The sequence below is a fragment of the Megalobrama amblycephala genome, linkage group LG18, assembly GCF_018812025.1.
Source record: "Megalobrama amblycephala isolate DHTTF-2021 linkage group LG18, ASM1881202v1, whole genome shotgun sequence".
In the NCBI taxonomy this organism is placed as follows: domain Eukaryota; kingdom Metazoa; phylum Chordata; class Actinopteri; order Cypriniformes; family Xenocyprididae; genus Megalobrama; species Megalobrama amblycephala.
In genome coordinates this window covers 36,211,218-36,231,489 of record NC_063061.1, presented here as the reverse complement: position 1 = coordinate 36,231,489, position 20,272 = coordinate 36,211,218, and the positions used below count along the sequence as shown (strand labels likewise).

At 35.4% G+C, this 20,272-nt stretch overlaps 2 protein-coding genes across 3 annotated transcripts in view; both read left to right on the top strand.

Annotated features, from left to right (window-relative positions):
• atp8b1 (ATPase phospholipid transporting 8B1) overlaps positions 1-10,616 on the top strand; it is a 49,886-nt gene extending 39,270 nt beyond the window's left edge. Inside the window, exons 18-28 of the mRNA XM_048166075.1 lie at positions 777-941; positions 1,169-1,280; positions 1,371-1,446; positions 1,700-1,823; positions 2,622-2,913; positions 4,158-4,381; positions 4,476-4,559; positions 6,107-6,352; positions 6,557-6,695; positions 8,331-8,461; positions 8,806-10,616. Of these exons, the coding sequence (XP_048022032.1) occupies positions 777-941; positions 1,169-1,280; positions 1,371-1,446; positions 1,700-1,823; positions 2,622-2,913; positions 4,158-4,381; positions 4,476-4,559; positions 6,107-6,352; positions 6,557-6,695; positions 8,331-8,461; positions 8,806-9,036 (1,824 nt within the window). The 3' untranslated portion in view covers positions 9,037-10,616. The remainder of the gene's footprint in view (positions 1-776; positions 942-1,168; positions 1,281-1,370; positions 1,447-1,699; positions 1,824-2,621; positions 2,914-4,157; positions 4,382-4,475; positions 4,560-6,106; positions 6,353-6,556; positions 6,696-8,330; positions 8,462-8,805) is intronic.
• A 1,475-nt stretch (positions 10,617-12,091) lies between these two features.
• Positions 12,092-20,272, top strand: part of dym (dymeclin) — a 104,588-nt gene continuing 96,407 nt past the window's right edge. For both annotated transcript variants that reach the window (XM_048166416.1, XM_048166418.1), the window contains exons 1-4: positions 12,092-12,307; positions 13,970-14,165; positions 19,563-19,615; positions 19,969-20,062. In XM_048166416.1, the coding sequence (XP_048022373.1) occupies positions 14,026-14,165; positions 19,563-19,615; positions 19,969-20,062 (287 nt within the window). In that variant the 5' untranslated portion in view covers positions 12,092-12,307; positions 13,970-14,025. The remainder of the gene's footprint in view (positions 12,308-13,969; positions 14,166-19,562; positions 19,616-19,968; positions 20,063-20,272) is intronic.

Here is a 20,272-nt window from a genome sequence, read left to right as displayed (position 1 = left end):
ATGGACGATGGATGGATGGATGATGATGGATGGATGATGGACAGATAGATGGATGGATGGATGGATGATGACGGATGGACGGATGGATGGATGATTGACGGATAGATGGATGGATGATGACGGATGGATAGATGGACGATGGATGGATGGATGATGATGGATGGATGGATGATGGACAGATAGATGGATGGATAGATGGATGAATGGATGAATGAATGTATGAATGGATGGATGGATGATGACGGACGGATAGATGGATGGATGGATGGATGAATGAATGAATGAATGAATGAATGGATGGATGAATGGATGAATGAATGAATGGATGGATGGATGGATGGATGGATGGATGGATGGATGGATGGATGGATGGATTGATGGATGGATGGGAAGATTGATTGATAGACAGACGGATAGAACGATGGATGGATGGATGGACAGATGGATAGATAGAAAGAGATTTAGTTTGATGGACATAGATAGATAGATAGATAGATAGATAGATAGATAGATAGATAGATAAACAATTGAAATTGAAATCTACAGACACAGAGGTAAAGTGTAATAAAATAAACACTTTGAAGTGTATTTGGGATGGTTTTTTCCCACAAACAACATGTTATGAAAAGCCAAAATAACCCAAACTCTCAAAAGTGACCAGAGCATGTAAAACAAACAATGTTTTTGCCTGTAGTGTCTTGCCTTTATGCAGAATATCATGCGTTTAAATGAAAGTTTTAGGTTTTTTATGCTGAACAGTTTGTTTTCTCTCTTAGATCTTTGCGAACGAGACCCTGCGAACTCTGTGTCTCTGCTACAAGGACATCAGTCAGGAGGAGTACGACACCTGGGCTCAGAAACACCAGACCGCCAGCGTCTCAATGGGGAACCGCGAGGAGGCTCTGGATGAGGTGTACGAAGAGATCGAGAAAAACCTCATGGTATGGAAATAAGAATGGAAAATCATTCGTTTAGAGATTTTTATTTAGCATTTATTTATTTAGAATGCATTTATAGGCTTTTATTTGTTTACTTATTTATTTTATTTATAGAGTTATTATATATTTATAGTAAGTGCATTTATAGTTTTGTTTTTATGCATTTATTCATTCATTCATTCATAGAGATGTATAATTGATAAATGTGTCATTTTTGCTCATTTATTCAGCTGATTGGAGCGACAGCCATTGAGGACAAACTTCAGGACGGCGTTCCGGAGACCATCGCAAAACTGGCCAAAGCTGACATCAAGATCTGGGTTTTGACCGGAGACAAGAAAGGTAAGCAATGAATGTGAAATATTTGTTATATATGTTATTTTACGGGAGATTGGTTTGATTATTAATATATTTTGTTTGTCACATGCTCAGAGACCGCTGAGAACATCGGCTACTCCTGCGAACTGCTAACAGACGACATGAAGATTCACTACGGAGAGGATGTGAAGTATGTTTAAGCGCCTAATGATTACATCAGTTCAGCAGAAATCCCGCCCTTGAGCCGATTCTAAACATTTCATTAGCCATGTCAATCACAGTAACGATTGCCTACACCCTACACTGATCCCTAAACCTGCCCGTCACTATAACCTCAGCTAAAAGGATGGGATTTCCGCTGAACTGTTAGGGAAAAAAATCACACTTAAGAGATCGACCATTTGGTTTCTAAAGTCTAGACTCTGCCGTTCTTTCTCTCTCAGTGTACAGCTGAGGAACAGACAGACCCAAAGGCGAAACGACCCTCAAGGACGCATTAAGAAGCTGAAGGAGCCATTTTTCCCAGAGTCGGGCAAGAACGCCCTCATCATCACCGGAGGCTGGCTGGTACGATCCTCATTCACTAATTGGCTCTCAGATTATGTTTTAAGACTCTCTAAACAGAAAACAGTAGGGCTGGGACAATACATCGATTCTCGATACAATGATTCTGGATCAATTCTGATATTTTCTCTCTCGAATCGATTCTGAGCTTAGTTTTTAACAGCAGATGGCGCTCTAGGCTGGTTTTAACCACACATTCAAATGCTCACGAAGAAGAGTGCTGAAGAGCGCTCGTGTGAGTCACGTAAGTGGTTAAATAAACTTGCATCTCGGCTCAGAATGCTTTTATGACGCAAGATTAATGTAAACACAGCACATTGTGAACACTCTTGTAGTTAATTTCAACCTTTTCGAACTTTATGAATGATTATTTTAGGTTTAAGCTGTGTGTGTAAAGGAACCGGAAGCGAGCAGAGTACTGGTGTTTCTAAAACACGTAGTGCCATCTGCTGTTAAAAACTAAACTCAGAATCGATTCGAGAGAGAATCACGATACATCGGAAAATATCAGAATCGCTCCAGATTCTTTGTGAATCGAGAATTGATGTATTGTCCCAGCCCTACAAAACAGTTTTTCCCATTAATCTGTGCTGCCACAGTTTCATAATGAGTCGTAAAAGCATAAAAGATCTCTAACATTGTTTTGCGTCATTGCTTAGGCAAAGTATCTGTCAAACGAACGAAAATCTAATTTCGATTTTTTTTTATAGTGACTCACCAGGTTGATTAGGACAACAGGAAGTAAATAAAAGATGTTACAAACTTATATGAATTTAAAATCACTTTCTCCTTTCCGTGCAGAATGAGATACTGTACGAGAAGAAAAAGAAGCGCCGTCGCTTGCGTCTGAAAAATCTCAGGAAACGACACACCAACTCCACCAACCCTTCGGACAGCAACCAACCCATCGACGATTGGGAGAAGGAGAAGAGACAGGAAGACTTCGTTGACATGGCGTGTGAATGTGGCGCGGTGATCTGCTGTCGAGTGACGCCCAAACAGAAGGCCAACGTGGTCAGTCTGGTGAAGCGTTACAAGAAGGCTGTGACCCTGTCCATCGGGGATGGAGCCAATGATGTCAACATGATCAAGAGTGAGTGGAGAATTGAACCTGATTACTATTATTTTAGTGTCATTAGCTATGTTTCTATCCAAAGCTGCTAATTCAACTTATGTGCAAAATTGGAATTTAATTTATGTGCAAAATTGGAATATCGCATAAAGCCTTGGCAAATGAAGCAGTGCTTCCATCCCACGTGTTCAAGAGAACAAAATTGTCACTTCCTAGGAAATTAGCGCAAAATATCTAATAAAAATGGAAGTTGCTGCAATCAGGGATCCACTGTGTCGCTTTTTACGTACATCATAAATGACTTGCGCCTCAGAGCGGCAGACGAAACACAATAAACGCTGTCATGTTATCTTGCGTTCGGATGCTGGTGTTTGGGAATGCAGTCGTGCGACGCTTATCATTCTGATGACAGACTTTGGCTCTGGCATTTCAGAACGACAAAACAAACATTTGGGATGCTGTAATGTGATTGGTCCGCTAGTTATCCAATCACGTCCTCCGTTGAGGCGAAGTCACGTAAGTTTTTTTTTTTTTGTGCGTCAAGGGATTTATTCAGTAAATGTGTTTCCGTCATAGTTTATGCTCATGTCTTCTTATCGGATAAACAAATTATCCAACTCAATTGAGCACATATGTTTTTTATGTACATTTTCAGAATTTATGCATATCTTGGTGTTTCCAACCAGCATTTTTATTATTATTATTTTTTTTAATGCAAGATCCAACCCAAAACTCACATAGAAATAGGTGAATGCATACATTGCTAGTGATATATTATTATACTTTTTATCAATATTTTGAATTAGGTTTTTTATTATATTTAAATTGTAATGTTTTAGTATTTTGTTGTGTGAAAAAATTGTAAATATAAAAATGGCAAAACATTTTTTTATTTTCCCTTTATATATATAGCTATGGAAAAAATTAAGAGACCACTTAACATTGATTTCTGAACTTGGAGTGGTCTCTTAATTTTTTCCATAGCTGTATATAATTTCAATATAATATATAGTTTTATTTTTTATTTCTATTTCTGTTTTAGTTATTTTGGTACTTCAAGTTAATCTAAAAAAATGATGCATTTGCATCTGGATGAAATAAAATAAGTGTATTTGTTTACATACAAGTGTATGTATTTTATTTAAAGCAAAATGGCTCGTTTTAGTTAGGATAATAATGCTGATCCAGTCTTTTTATTCAAAATATTAATTCATAGTAAATGTTTAAAAAGAGAGCCAACTTTTCCTTCCCATGTTCCTTTGCAGCTGCGGACATCGGTGTGGGTATCAGCGGTCAGGAGGGGATGCAGGCTGTCATGTCCAGCGATTACGCCTTCGCTCAGTTCCGTTTCCTTCAGCGCCTCCTGCTGGTCCACGGACGCTGGTCCTACATCCGAATGTGCAAATTCCTGCGTTACTTCTTCTACAAAAACTTCGCCTTCACCCTGGTGCACTTCTGGTTCTCCTTCTTCAACGGATTTTCCTCACAGGTAAGAGCAAGTTTTAAAGTGATTTCAGTCAACAAAGAGACCTGATTCATGTTTTTAAAGAAATGAATGTTGACATGTTGTTTGTGTTGTGTAGACGGCTTATGAAGACTGGTTCATCACCCTCTACAACGTTTGCTACAGCAGTTTGCCTGTTCTCCTCGTAGGCCTTCTGGATCAGGTAAAATAATGGCCAAGAGAAGCTAGGCTTATCACAGAACTCAAGAATATTGATGGTTATTTTGCAGTCATGTAAAATGCAGTCAAACTAACTGATCAAAAATGCATAATTAACTATCTATTATCTGCATTTAAAAGATATCTAAACTTCTTTTAAATTGAGCAAATGCACTGGATTTCATTTTGAAGCTTCCCATCATGTTTCGTAGCATAATGCCCGTGTTATTATCATTAACTAGAACTATTAAACCAGTTTGTTTTTAATTGAAATAAAGATGAAATAAAATTATATATTAGATGAAAAAGTAAGTTTAATTTGAAGCACTAAAATTACTAACTAGAAATGAATAAAAACTAAATCTAAATAGAAATATTTGGAAAAAAAGTTGAAAAACGAACTAATTAGTTTCTGTTGCCTTGGTAACTAACTGAAGTAAGTTTAAGATTCATTTCTGTCATTTCTGTGAGCTTTAAACTATGGAAGTTTGTTTTCGCCACTAAATAAAAAAATAAAAAAGGTAATTGCGACTTTTAATCTCATAATTCTGACTTTTTTTCTCAGAACTGTGAGATTTAAACTCACAATTTCATCTTATAAAGTCAGAATTGCGAGATATAAACTGTTAATATCTCAATTCTGACTTTATAACATGCAATTGCGAGTTTATATCTCACAATTCTGTTTTTTTCCCCTCAGAATTGTGAGAAATAAACACAATTGCGAGTTATAAAGTTATAAAGTTGAGATATTAACTTGCAATTCTGAGAAAAAATTGCCAAATGGACATTATAACACGCAATTGCGAGTTTATAGTTTACAATTTTGACTTAATAACTCGCAATTGTGAGTTTATATCTTGCAATTGCTAGAAAAAAAAGTCAGAATTGTGAGATAAAAAGTTGCAATTACCTTTTTTATTTTATATTTCTTGACAGAAACAAGCTTCCATATTAAACTGTATGAAAATCAACATGAAAATTAGAAAATGTACTTCCTTAAAGGTGCAGTAAGCGATTTTTGAGAAACACTGTTGATATTTGAAATCGACACCCAAGCAAACACACCCCTTCCTTCATTGCTCCGCCCCCAAAATAACAATACGTTATGCAACACTGGCAACGACTAACAGCTGGCACATCAGACAGCTTGCGCGAGTATGGATGAATCAGCTGTGGTTCAACAACAACAACAACATATTTTGGTTCTGTGAAACATAGCAAAACCAACGTTAGTCACATATGGAGCAGATACAACACAACCTTGGCGTCCGTTTTTAGGCTTTCCCGCTCTCTAATGTCTCTCCAGCGCTGGAAAGCTTTTCCAGTATTTCCGTGGGTCGTCTGGTCTGATCGTAACCCTATTTACACAGTCAGAACTATGTACAAACACAATATTTTTTCAGCGCACACATCACAGAAAATCATCTGGCAAATATTGTTTGTTTGGGTGTCGATTTCAATTTTCAACAGTGTTTCTCAGAAATTGCTTACTGCTCCTTTAAAACATGCTTCCAGCCTTTAAACCACCTCTTTTTCTTCCCTGTGTAGGATGTGAATGACAAACTGAGTTTACGGTTCCCGAAGCTGTATCTTCCTGGCCAGCAAGGATCGTTGTTCAACTACAGGAACTTCTTCATCAGTTTGTTCCACGGTATCTTCACCTCCCTCATAATCTTCTTCATCCCGTACGGCGCGTTCCTGCAGACCATGGGACAGGATGGGGAGGCTCCGTCCGATTACCAGTCATTCGCTGTGGTGGCAGCCTCATCGCTCATCATCACCGTCAACCTGCAGGTACCTGATTCGTCGATCTTGATCATGTGACAACATTTCATTGGGTTTTATATTGAATAACAAACTTTTCAGTTTCCAAATAAAGAGACGTACATTTTTGTGTCTAGCTCTTTTCTTACATGGATTGTAGTGCAGATCTTTATAGAAAGTTCTAGATGCTTTCTATATGATTTCTAATGTCGTAATTTTTCTTGTCTTCCCCAGATCTCATTAAACACCTCCTACTGGACGTTCGTGAACTGTTTTGCGGTGCTCGGCAGTATAGCCCTTTACTTCGGAGTCATGTTTGACATCCACAGTGCAGGAATCCACGTCATTTTCCCAACGACCTTCACTTTCACGGGTGGGCAATAAAGTCAAAGTCAATGTCTACTGGTATAGTTTGCATACTGCAACTGAAGCATTAAAAAAAAAAAGACACCCAAAGCAAAAATAAAATGAGTACATGCAACTTTTGCACTAAATTCCAGGTGTTGTGAAGCCATACTGTACATGTGAGCTTTATATCAGCAGAATTTCCTTGACATGCTATGATCTGAGATCAGCGATAGGGATGGGTGATATGAGCAAAAAGTTGAATCACAATTTTCTGATTATTGAGATTTAAAATTATATATATATTGCATGATGATGTTTTTATAGAATTGTGATTCAAAGGCTACAGAATTAAATAATCACAGGTTTTTTTTAACATAAAATAATGGCCAAGCGAAGGTATGCTTTATTACAGCGTTGAAGAATATTGATGATTATTTATTATTTTATTTAATCGCCATGTAAATTACTGTCAAACTAATTCAATAAATTAGTAATCTAAGCTTCTTTTAAATTGAATATATGAATTTGATGTAATTTTGAAGCTTCACTTCATATATTTTGTAGCAAAATGCAGGGTTATTATTAACTAACACTAAAAAAATTAATTGAAATAAAGCTGAATTAAAATAAAATATAAAATATTAGATGATAATTTTAAATGAAAGTTAGAAATATTACTAACTGCAATAAGTTTAAGTTGTAGCACTAAAATTACTAACTGGAAATAATAAAATTAAACCTAAATTAAACATAAATAGTAATTTAAAAAAAAAAAAAAAAAACTAAAAGACTAATACAAATGATAAAAGCACATAACAAAATTACTAAAAATTATACTAAATCTTAAAGCTGAAAATATAAAGCTGGAATAAAATAAAAATCAATATTAATAAAAAATAACGAAAAATAACAAAATAAAAAATTAATACAAATTTAAATTATAAATCTAAGTAATCTAAGCTTCTTTTAAATTGAATATATGAATTTGATGTGATTTTGAAGCTTCACTTCATATATTTTGTAGCATAATGCAAGGTTATTATTAACTAACAACTAACAATTTCAAAATTAATTGAAATAAAGCTGAATTAAAATAAAATATAAAATATTAGATGATAATTTTAAATGAAAGTTAGAAATATTACTAACCGCAATAATAAGTTAAAGTTGAAGCACTAAAATTACTAACTGGAAATAATAAAATAAAAACTAAATTAAACCTAAATAGTAATCTTTAAAAAAAATAAAAAATACAAAAAATAACTAATACAAATGATAAAAGTACATGACAAAATTACAAAAAAAAATTATGCTAAATCTTAAAACTGAAAATATAAAGCTGGAATAAAATAAAAATTAATATTATAATTAATAGATGAAAATTTTAAATTAAATGAAAATAAAAAATGTTGCTGGAAAATGTATAAACAACTAAAACTGAAATAAAAATAAATTAAACCTAAATAGTAATATAAAAAATTAATACTAGTTAAAGACTAAAATTAATAATAGTAAAATTAAAATGATAATATATAAATAACACATTTTGGCTGTAAGCTTCAATGGCATACAGGTACTTTACTGCACTGTTATTTACGCTTTTCATTCTCAGACACCATGCCATGATCTGGTGTGTAATCTCGTGTTGTTTGGCTCTTAGGTGCCGCGTCTAACGCTCTGAGACAGCCGTACCTGTGGCTGACCATCATTCTGACCGTGGCAGTCTGTCTGCTTCCTGTCATCTGCATCCAGTTCCTCCATCAAACCATCTGGCCCTCTGTTGGAGACAAGGTGAGCTCAGTGGCGTCATTTAAGAGGACCCATAATGCTTTTTTACATGTTCAACTTTCTTTAGTGTGTAATGTTGCTGTTTGAGCATGAAAAAGGTCTCGAAAGTCCCAAAGGGGAAAGGGGGCGGGAGCAGCAGCTCATTTGCATTTAAAGGGACACACACAAAAACGGCGTGTTTTTGCTCACACCCAAATAGGAGCAAATTTGACAAGCTATAATAAATGATCTGTGGGGGATTTTGAGCTGAAACTTCACAGACACTTTCTGGACACCAGAGACTTATATTACATCTTATATTACATAAGGTTTTATTGTTTAATATTCACTCTCATGTTCTTCTCCAGGTCCAGAGGAACAGGAAGAAATATGAGCTTGAGGATGAAGAAGAGGAGAGGAGGAAGAAGAAGCCAGCATTCGTGCGTGGCGGGCGGTCTCGTCGCTCCGCCTACGCCTTCTCGCACTCCCGCGGCTACGCCGACCTCATTGCATCGGGGCGCAGCATACGCCAGCGGCCGCGCGTTCGACCTGAACTCAGAGACAGCATACGAGAGGTTCCTCAGGCTGAAAACATCTGAGACACTCTCCACCTGCTTAGTAGTGCACACTAAATGTGCCTTTACCCTGTCATATCTGAGCTGCCCACTGGAACGGGCCAATAGGAAGAGGCTAAGTGTCATTTAAGGGGCGGGACAAATGAAAGAGCCAATGGGAAACGGGGGAAGAAGGGCTTTAAAGGGAAAGTACAAGTAAACACTCACCGATGACCTGTACAGGTTTTAACGTTGTGCACTGCGCACAACAAATTGTTCGTCTCAGGTTTTTATTTTGTGTTTTTTTTTATTTTGGAGTCACAGTTTTGTCAATTTTTTTGCACAAGTACAATTAAGGGTCCTGCCCTTCAAAAAAGAGAGAAAGTGTGTGTGTGTGTGTGTGTGTGTGTGTGTGTATGTTTCTAATCTCACCAACGATTAAAATGTTTTTGTCTTGATACACTGCAAAAAATAATTTTCTAACAGTATTTTTTCTATTAAAAATAACAAAACTTTCTCTATATATATTTAGTTGATAAGCAAAATGGTTTAAGATATATATTTTTACATATATATATATTTACAGAGAATATATTTTATTTCTCACCCCCTTGACAAGTACTTTTTTTTTCTTGCTTTAAGCATAAAGCTAAAATTCTTAAATTTTAAGACAAAAATAGTTGCCAATGAATTTTAAAAAATTAAATATTATGCAATTTTGCTTCTCAAGTAAGTTCATCTTGTTTAAGGATCTTGTTTACATATTTTTACTGAAAAACAAGACAAAACTACTGATTAAGAAAATGATTTTTTGCAGTGTAGTAAAGGGTGTTGATTAGATTTTTGTTCCTCTTTAGGACGTTTTGAAGACGTTTATATTGAAATGTGAACTTGGTAAGGAATTATCATCCATAATATTTTTCAACCCTTTTGCAGAACGTCCAAGCAAAGGGCCGAATCCCACAAACCTCACAATGAAATTCCCTCACGGTCTAATCTTCAGGGTGTCGGTGTTTTGTTCTAGATGATGTTCCTAATGAACCTTGAAAGAGTGAATGAATTTCCGAGTCATGTTTACATAAACACTCATCTGTTCCTCAAGGCCTCCATCGTCAGTGGAAACCGCTCAGTTTTTCAACATATGTCCCGTAAAATCTGCCTAGAGGGTCATAGGTCATTTTTCATGCACTCATTGTGGTGTCTTCTCTGATTTAATGTTTCATTGTTGTTCTGTGAGTTCTTTTTAAATGGGTCGCTGACAGAAATATCTGTCTCCGCAGAATGAAGCCTTAATGACACTGAATTTCGTTTTCTTATATCATGGAATCGACTTTGCACTTTGGTACAGGGATCTGGGAGGCGGACATATCTTTCTCATTTTAACTCTAGTTACATGAAAACTGTTACAAAATTTTAAATAATCAACCACATGATAATATCATTTATGAGAAAACACTATATTTATTAGGCTGGTTGTTGTAAATGTGCATATTGAACCGAAAAGGCTTTACGAAGCCATATCAGTCTGGCAGATCTGCTTTTACACAGCTCTGTGGATTGTCTGTCTGTAATGTACTGTAATATACTTTGCACAAATGTCTATAAATAAAGAAAAATATATAGAACTGTTTGCTTTGAGATGTTGTTAATGGTGAAAACTGTTTATTATTACTGTATGTAAGACTATAAATCACAAGTATGAAATCTGATTTACTTTTTTTTAATGTATATTTTAGTAATAACATTACTGTTCAAAAGTTTCTTTTGCTCACCAAGGCTGCTTTTATTTGATGAATACAGTAAAAGGGTCAAAAGTGTAAAAAAACATAATGGAGACTTTGAAGTTTTATTAAGTGTTAACAATAAGATTATGTGGTTTTTATGATCAATTATCACTGACTTTGTCATTTTTTACAAGATGGACGAACTTTGTCACCAAAAAAATTTAAGCAAAATTTCGGTTTTACCGAATGATACTTTTGGTTATACCGAATGACGATATTTTTAAACTAGCTATCTAAGGACATTCAAATATTTTATATTTAATACAAGTTTTTAAAATATTATAACATTTTCCATGTTTTATAGTGGTTGTACCGAATGACGTGATGTTTCGGGACATGCATATGATCAAGTGAAATCATGAATTTTTCAAATAGTTTAAAGAGAGTTAGTTACTTTGCTTCACGACCATGTGGTCCTTTGCAGGTGTCTGAATGATGTCACATCCTGTCACATGATATTGAGCGCATGACTTGATCCAGAATGGTCTCTTTATATCGGTTACTCCAAATGACATCAATGCAATTCATTTTTCCGGACATTCTTTCTCATAACAAAGCAACGACTTCTACACATAATTTTAATGCCGTTTGTTGATTTATGATGTTATAAAATCATGGCAGAATAAAAAATATATACATTTATTATATTTTAAGATGTTTTAATCACAAATGGCTGTATTGGCCTTTGGACAGTTAAACCGAATGACCTTTTGACACTTCAAAATCTTTAAAATACCTTGATATGTGCAAAATATAATTAAAACCTTTTGGATTCAATAAAAGAGATCTAGTTGTACTACCTTACATACTTTAGATGTCATATCTTTGTTTTTTTATTATTATTACGGCCTTTGAGCAAAAAAATGACTTGTTACATCATTGACCCAAAACAGTAATATTGTGAAATATTATCTAAATTCAAAAGATATATAACTGTCATTTATTCCTGTGATGGCAAAGCTGAATTTTCAGCATCATTACTCCAGTCTTCAGTGTCACATGATCCTTCAGAAATCATTCTAATATGCTGATTTGCTGCTCAAGAAACATTTCTGATTATTATCGATGTTGAAAACAGTTCTGTTTCATAATTTTGTGGAAACTGTAATGCATTATAATATACTTTTTGAAGAATTTATTTTTAATATGTAAAACAAAAAAAATATAAAACGTTTTCCTTCGTTTTCATTGGCTAATGTACTGAATATTAATACAATCGTGCTTACGTTACCCGCAGAACCTGGTTACCCGCAGCATTCTAATTAATATTCATGAGCCAGGTTCTCCGCCTCTAGGATTGGAGCGTTATTCTGCGCGTGCTCGGGATGTCACGAGCGTCAGTGGCGACGTGGAGACGCAGAGCTAATAGAGTCAATACAGCACAAACTTGCACTGTGAATCACTCTTTACTGGACATTTACTTTTACTAGATTACAACTCATTTACTTTTATTCTTCCGAAAATACATAGGCGCTTGTCTTAAGAATCTCAAGTGGCTTTTCTGAGGCGCTGTCAGTTCTGATATTCATCAGGTAAGTTATTCTTGCCGTTAGCCTGCTAGCATGTTAGCATTGAAGCTAACGGGTTTATAATGGATTTCTCCATTCACTCGAGTCTGCAAGCTAATTGTTGCTAAGTGTATAGCCATCTGGACACTTATTAACTTCTACCCAGACAATTGCTTACAGAGATATAGTCATATAAAATGAATATTTAACTGCATTCTAGTTGTTTGGTCTGCTGTGGATATGGAAGCTGTGAAGTGAATTATTTGACAGCTTTCTGAGGAAAGTAAAATGAATTCTTTATTTACAGGAAGTTTTGAATGACATATTATTAATCAGTCTTCACCATCCTTATGTGAAATCATAATTAGTCTATGTATATATAAGACATATTGTGTATATATACAATGCAGTATTTGTGTTTATTATTGTATTACTGTTGTACTTGTTTATTGTTGTATTACTTGGAGCTCCTAAAGTCCTGCAGGTGTTTGATCTGTCCTAGTCTGTAAATGTTTACCTTTATTTTGTGGGTCATTCATGAGGAACTTGCCTGTAGTCTGTTTTTGCATGTAATGTTGATAGCAGTTCTTTATTGCATTGAATTAATTATTGATTTCAGTAATTGGCAAGATGTTTTGCACAATTGCATCATGATTTTTTGTACCTTTAAGTATCTTTGAGTGGATCTGTCAAGAATTAGTTTGAGTCATATGTCTTCCTAAACTAGATAGAACAAAATAGAATTAAGACAATTTATTTGCATAAATAAAATTAAGATTGTGGCTTTTTTCATGGCTTTAAATTTTATTTGAATATATTCAAAATGTAATTTATTCCTGTGAATTTATTTCAGCAGCCATTACAATTATATAAAGTGTATAAATGAGTCATATTTTATCCTAAAACAGGAATAATTCTCACTGTAATGTGTAAAAATTATATATTATTTTAAAATGGTTAATTAGTGTATATCTTGGAAGTATTCAGTATGCTGCTTTTAACAAAAAGACTTTTTATATTACAGTAATACTCACTTTTTTAGAATACCTGGATGCATTACATTAATAAGAATTGGAGTAAAAATGTGCTTAATTGCCATGAAATTAACGTCACAATACAAATGTGTTGTTCATTTTCTTCATCCAAAATGTAGTAATTTTATTTTTCAGATTTTGGGTTGACATATGACATTCGACTTGTTTATGTGAGATTTACCCCTTTGATGTATAAATGTAAATTTTAAAAATGTTATTACTGGCTAGTTGTAAAACGTTGAATGGATCTACATCAGTGCTTTCTTCAGGTTTGTGAGACACAAAATAAACGAGTTTCCTTGTTAGTCAAGAAGAGAGGTCACGCCATCATCTCTGATCTTAAATTTAATATTAACCAGGATGTTTAACGAAAACCAGCTTCTGAAGAGTTTCACAATCCAATCACATCAGGGAATGTGAACCATTGGCACGTCAACAATGTGTGTGTAAAGGGTGTGTGCTTAACAAAGAGGTGTGTGTTTGTGTGTAGGGCTCTGTGTCTACCCATCAAACCCGTTTCATGTGTGTTGACTCCTGCTTAAGTATTTAGTTTCCTGTCTAGTGTGATTCCTCTTAAGTCACTGAAAAACACGCCTCATTTGTCGAACTAATTCCTTTACTCAGTGAAATGATTTCTCCCATGATCCTCCAGGTTTTGCTTGGCTGGAGATGAGGCTCTGAGGCAGTCTCTCGTGGTTTCCGGGGGTGATGGGTGCAAACACCAGTCAGGTGAGCGACCTGTCAGAGAGCCAGAGCATCCGCACTCTGATTGGTCCAGATGCCATATCAGAGAATGAGCCCTTCTGGAACCAGCTGATCTCCTTCACCTTCACCAGCCCCACCAGCAGGTGAGACGCTCCTCTGACCCCATCACTGATGTCCTGTACACTTATCTTTAAAGGGTTAGTTCACCCAAAAATGAAAATTCATTAATTACTCACCCTCATGTCGTTCCACACCCATAAGACATTCGTTCATCTTCAGAACACAAATTAAGATATTTTTGATGAAATCCGATGGCTCAGTGAGGCCTGCATGGACAGCAATGGTACTTCTTCTCTCAAGATCCATTAATGTACTAAAAACATATTTAAATCAGTTCATGCGAGTTCAGTCGTTCGAATATTTTTTGTGCGCCAAAACCCCCCCCAAAAAATGACTTTTTAACAATATTTAGTGATGGCCGATTTTAAAACACTAGGCGTTTCTCAATGTCAAGGATACTTCCTTGGCAGGACTGGTCCTTCCAAGTCACTTCCTTCAGAGGCTAGGCGAGGCTCCTCTTTAGCATTCGGAGAACACGTAAATGGAACAGACTAGCAAGTGCACGTCATTATGTCAGTGAAAAGGTAAAAGAAATGCCAGTGACGGCAACCAAGCTAACAATTGTTAAATGACGGTCCGGTTCAGTTAGCCATCAATAACGTAATTTGTATTTGTATCATTTATAATATCAATACGGTAGTAATTTGTACTGGCATTTAAACGTTAAACTTTATTTATCTGACATATTTACTACAGTTAGAACAAATGTTTGGTAACATAAATATACTTACATTTGAAAGCATATTGCCCGCTAACGTCCGTGAACAAGGATCGCAAAGCTGCACGCATAGGATTGTGGGTGATTTTAGAGCGCAAAGAGCGCGAAGGCTACACATATGCATCCTTTCCTGTATATGGGATATTTTTTCGAACAAAGGACTCAGTCCTCCGAGGATCCTCAACATTGGAACAGTCCTTCGACGGATGTCGATGACGTAGCATCCTCGAAATTCTGGCTTCCGAGGATCCTTCCTTGACATTGAGAAACGCCTACTGCTTCAGAACGGTATGAATCTTTTGAGTCGAATCAATGATTCGGATCGCGTATCAAACCACCAAACTGCTGAAATCACGTGACTTTGGCTCTCCGATCCACTGATTTGATTCGTAAAGCTCCGAAGCTTCATGAAGCAGTGTTTTGAAATCAGCCATCACTAGATATTGTTAAAAAATTATTATTATTATTATTTTTTTGGCGCACAAAAAATATTCTTGTCACTTTATTAATATTAAGGTAGAATGACTGAACTCACATGAACTGATTTAAATATGTTTTTAGTACATTAATGGATCTTGAGAGAGGAAATGTCATTGCTGGCTATGCAGGCCTCACTGAGCCATCGGATTTCATCAAAAATATCTTAATTTGTGTTCTGAAGATGAACGAAGGTCTTACAGGTGTAGAACGACATGAGGGTGAGTAATTAATTACATTATTTTCGTTTTTGGGTGAACTAACCCTTTAAGTGAAAATCACCTTTCTGAATCTAAAATAGGTTGTTTGTGTGATTGTGTAGATCTGATCCAACTCGACTGCACAAACTGTTTGGGTCGCTTATAATGTGCATTTGAATATGCAACACAATACATCTTCCCAAATTTGTAAAGAGAATCTATAAATCTGTCCCTGAGGTTTTCCACCACAATAAAATATGTTTTACTGTTTGAAAGCAATGACATTAATACAGACATACATTTTAGTATTGTAATTTTATTGTTCTGTAAAATAAATGTACTGTAATTATAATTAAATGTTATTACATTAATTTACTTTTTAATTACCGTTATGTGTCTGGTGTTGTAAAAAGCGATACCATTGTGCTGTGTTCACCTCAGTAAGTTCACCGAGTGGATCTCTGAGCTGGTGGGAGTGAGTGAAGGCGGGGCTAATTAGAATATTCATAGATCCCCGTATACAAAACAAAGCAAGGGTGTAGAGTTACATTCAAGCTATTTTAAGGCATTAAGAATTTTATGTAAATGTTATTTTGGTGATCAAATATGAGTTTTAAGGGATAAAATTGACTACAAGGGGACTTTAATATTATATTAATAATAATAATTTAAAGTCCCCCTGTAGTCAATAATTCTATCCCTTAAAACTCATCTTTGATCACCAAATTACATATTTAAAGTTTTTTTTTATTTTTTTTATTCAGTTTTCCTGTCAAAAAAATCATGTCTTAAAATAGCTTGAATGTAATTACACCCTTGCTTCATTTAGTATACGCGGATCTATGAATATGCTAATTAGCCCCGCCTCCACTCAGTCTCATGAGCTCAGAGATCCACTCTGTCAACTTACTGAGGTGAATGCTGCAAAATGGTATCGTTTTTTACAACATCGGACACATAACAGTAATTAATATGATTAGCCTTCTGCTTGACTGTTATCAAACAGCTGCTAATGTCACACAAACCATGTTCCCGTTCACGAGTCAGACGGCTGCCTTCTGAAAATCAGCATCCTTAGAAACGCTTTGAACAACAGTGCAGAAAATTCATCATAACATCGAAATATACATCATACACCCGCTATATTGCTAAATCTACCCGATTTTTCATATCAGAAGAAAAATATACTGGGATAACCTGGCTTCTCTTGAGACTCGCCTGCTTCAGACTCAGAGCGGTCATAGTTAATGATATGCTAAAGCCCATTGACGTGATTGGTTAGGAGGTTGTGATGTCAGAAACACCAGCGATTTTAAAGGTGCCATCGAATGGCATGTAATATAAGTCTAAGGTGTCCCCTGAATGTGTCTGTGAAGTTTCAGCTCAAAATACCCCATAGATTTTTTTTTTTATAAATTTTTTTTAACTGCCTATTTTGGGGCATCATTAAATATGCACCGATTCAGGCTGCGGCCCCTTTAAATTCTCGTGATCCCCGCCCCCGGAGCTCGCGCTTGCCTTAAACAGTGCCTAAACAAAGTTCACACAGCTAATATAACCCTCAAATTGATCTTTACAAAATGTTCGTCATGCATGCGTCGGATTATGTGAGTATTGCATACTGTTATATTGTTTACATTTGATTCTGAATGAATTTGAGGCTGTGATCTGTGGCTAACGGCTAATGCTACACTGTTGGAGAGATTTATAAAGAATTTGTGAAGTTGTGTTTATGAATTATACAGACTGCAAGTGTTTAAAAATGAAAATAACGATGGCTCTTGTCTCCGTGAATATAGTAAGAAACGATGGTAACTTTAACCACATTTAACAGTACATTAGCAACATGCTAATGAAACATTTAGAAAGACAATTTACAAACATCACTAAAAATATCATGATATCATGGATCATGTCAGTTATTATTGCTCCATCTGCCATTTTTCGCTATTGTTCTTGCTTGCTTACCTAGTCTGATGATTCAGCTGTGCACAGATCCAGACGTTAATACTGGCTGCCCTTGTCTAATGCCTTGAACATGGGCTGGCATATGCAAATATTGGGGGCGTACATATTAATGATCCCGACTGTTACGTAACAGTCGGTGTTATGTTGAGATTCGCCTGTTCTTCGGAGGTCTTTTAAACAAATGAGATTTACACAAGGAGGAGGAAACAATGGAGTTTGAGACTCACTGTATGTCATTTCCATGTACTGAACTCTTGTTATTCAACTATGCCAAGGTAAATTCAATTTTTAATTCGAGGGCACCTTTAAACCATGTTTTTGAAATCGTCTTTAGATCACTGCAGTTTTAAAGAGAAAATACTCAGCAATGGTGATGACTTACGAATTTGCACATGGCATGTTAAAAACACCACATAGACATAAACAACATTAAAACTTGATTTTCACCACAGGGGGACTTTAAATAATTTTAAGTTATCCTGTTGCCCCATTGGAAGTTTACTGAGGCCCCCTTAGTTGAGAAGATATGCGTTCTTCTATTGATTAAATTCAAAAACTTCAAAAGAGCAAGAAAAATTGTGTTTCTTTATATGACCGCTTTAAACAAACACACTCCCAGGGCACTTGAAATTTCTTTAACAAAACAGAAGCAAACTCGCACCAGCGCTGTATTGTGAGCTGAAAAACAAGACAAACACAGCTGTTCAATACTAGCTGACCGAAGATGATGTTTCTGCTGTTTATCTGAAAGTTAATATAGTTGTCGAGTGATGACTGAGTAGTTGTTTTCTAAATCTGTTATATGCTGTGTTATGTCTTTTCCATTATATTTGGTGTTTTTCCTGTTATAGTTAACTGCTAATGTCCAGTAATTGATTACACTTGTTTCTGAGCTCAGGTGCATGTAGGTTAGTTCATCTTTTGCTCTCTCATTTTGGAGGTTATATGAGGGATGGACACCAGAGGGAGCCAGAGAATCTCACATCACAAACACTATTTCAGCATCTCTTTCTCTCATGTTCATTATGATAGACATGTCATTGAAGTTGTTCTGCATTATTTAGATAATATGATTAAAGGCACTTTGCATGTTTCATGTCGTAAGACACAAATCCCAAGTTTTTGTTGTGAGGACTATTAGATGTATAATGTTGTTGTCATTAGGTTATTATTAGGGATGGAATATATCGGTCTCCATATCAGTATTAGCCGATATATGTTCATTTTTAATGTTGTCGTTATCAGCCTGATAAGAAAATTTGGCCGATGTATTAAAGCCGATAAATAATGGATTATTTCCTTCAGCTGAGACACTTCAGATGCGCACTGTCCACCATGATGGTTTTGAATTGCTTGAAATATGATTGAAAATAACTTCAAAAAGTCAAATACAGTCAAGTTCAACATGTGCAGCACAAGTCTGTCATATAAGCTTCATAATATTATAATAATTCTGTGTTTGGGACATGGCTTTTGTAATCAGGCTCTAAAAAATTAAATCTAATTCCAAATTTTTATATATCGTCCAAAATATATTGATTATCGGATTTCAAATAATTATCGATTAAAAATAAAGAATTATCATAAAGAAATTTTCATATCGGTGCATCCCTATTTGTTATATTTAACACATTTAACACAGTAACTAGGTCATTTTAAATGTCTGCATCTTAAAATGGTGATTTCTGACATCTTTTCAGCTGTATCCATCCATGTCAGACATAATCCGTTGAACTTTTATTCACTTCATTACAGTATTTACTTACATATTGCTGTAAGTGAACAGTATTAACTGCATTTATTGTCCAACAATATAAAATGTATCTCTGCCCTACATTTTGCATGCATGTAATCTACAGCTTTTAGTTAGATGATTGTTTGTAATATTATTATTTATTGAACATTGATTTACTTTATCATTGCTTTCCCTTTATGATATACTGTAACATCTCTATCAACATCTCCATGTGACCATGTTAAATTCATTGTAAAACACTAGTTTGAGTTGCTCATTGATATTTCTCTCGTATGATGGTGATCTCTCTCTGTATTTGCAGTGCTGATGCTAAACTCCTGGAGGAGGCTGTCATCCCGTTGGCCAAGACTCTGAGTATGTGTGTTTGTATGAATAATTTACTGCCGTTTCATTACAGCCGTCTGTACAAAGAGACCCACACTGATTTTAAACCCACTGTCCTGTGAAATAAAGCTCTGTAATTTCGGTCTGTGTGCGCATAAAGCCACACCATTCAAATGATTACCGATCCCAAGTCAGCTCCGCTTTTATGATGTACTGTAATTTAAAATGTAATTTATTGAGTTTGACTCGTTTGTTTTTTACCACTAAATCACAAGGATCCTTAATGCATTCTGTTGATCTGGTTTAGTAGCACTTATCATGAACAACCTACAGATGGGAAATGATGTTTTGTGTTTTTGATCATCTGTCTCGATCCTTTATAGTTCAGAACAACCCCAGGTCTGGGAACTTCGGGGCGTTGGTGAGAGTCTTTCTCAGCAGAACCAAAGAACTGAAGATTTCCACAGAATGCCAAGAGTAAGTGAGATACATCTTCACTAATGTGTGCATATAAGAGTTGAATGTGGTTTTAAATATACATAAACAATGAATAATATGAAGACACACAGTATTCAAAACCCATTGCATGTAAACTGAAGTACTGATGTGTCGTTTCCTCTAGAAAACATCAATACTGGTTCTCATTTACTAATAATCGTGTACAAGTTTCGAAAAATATTATATTTT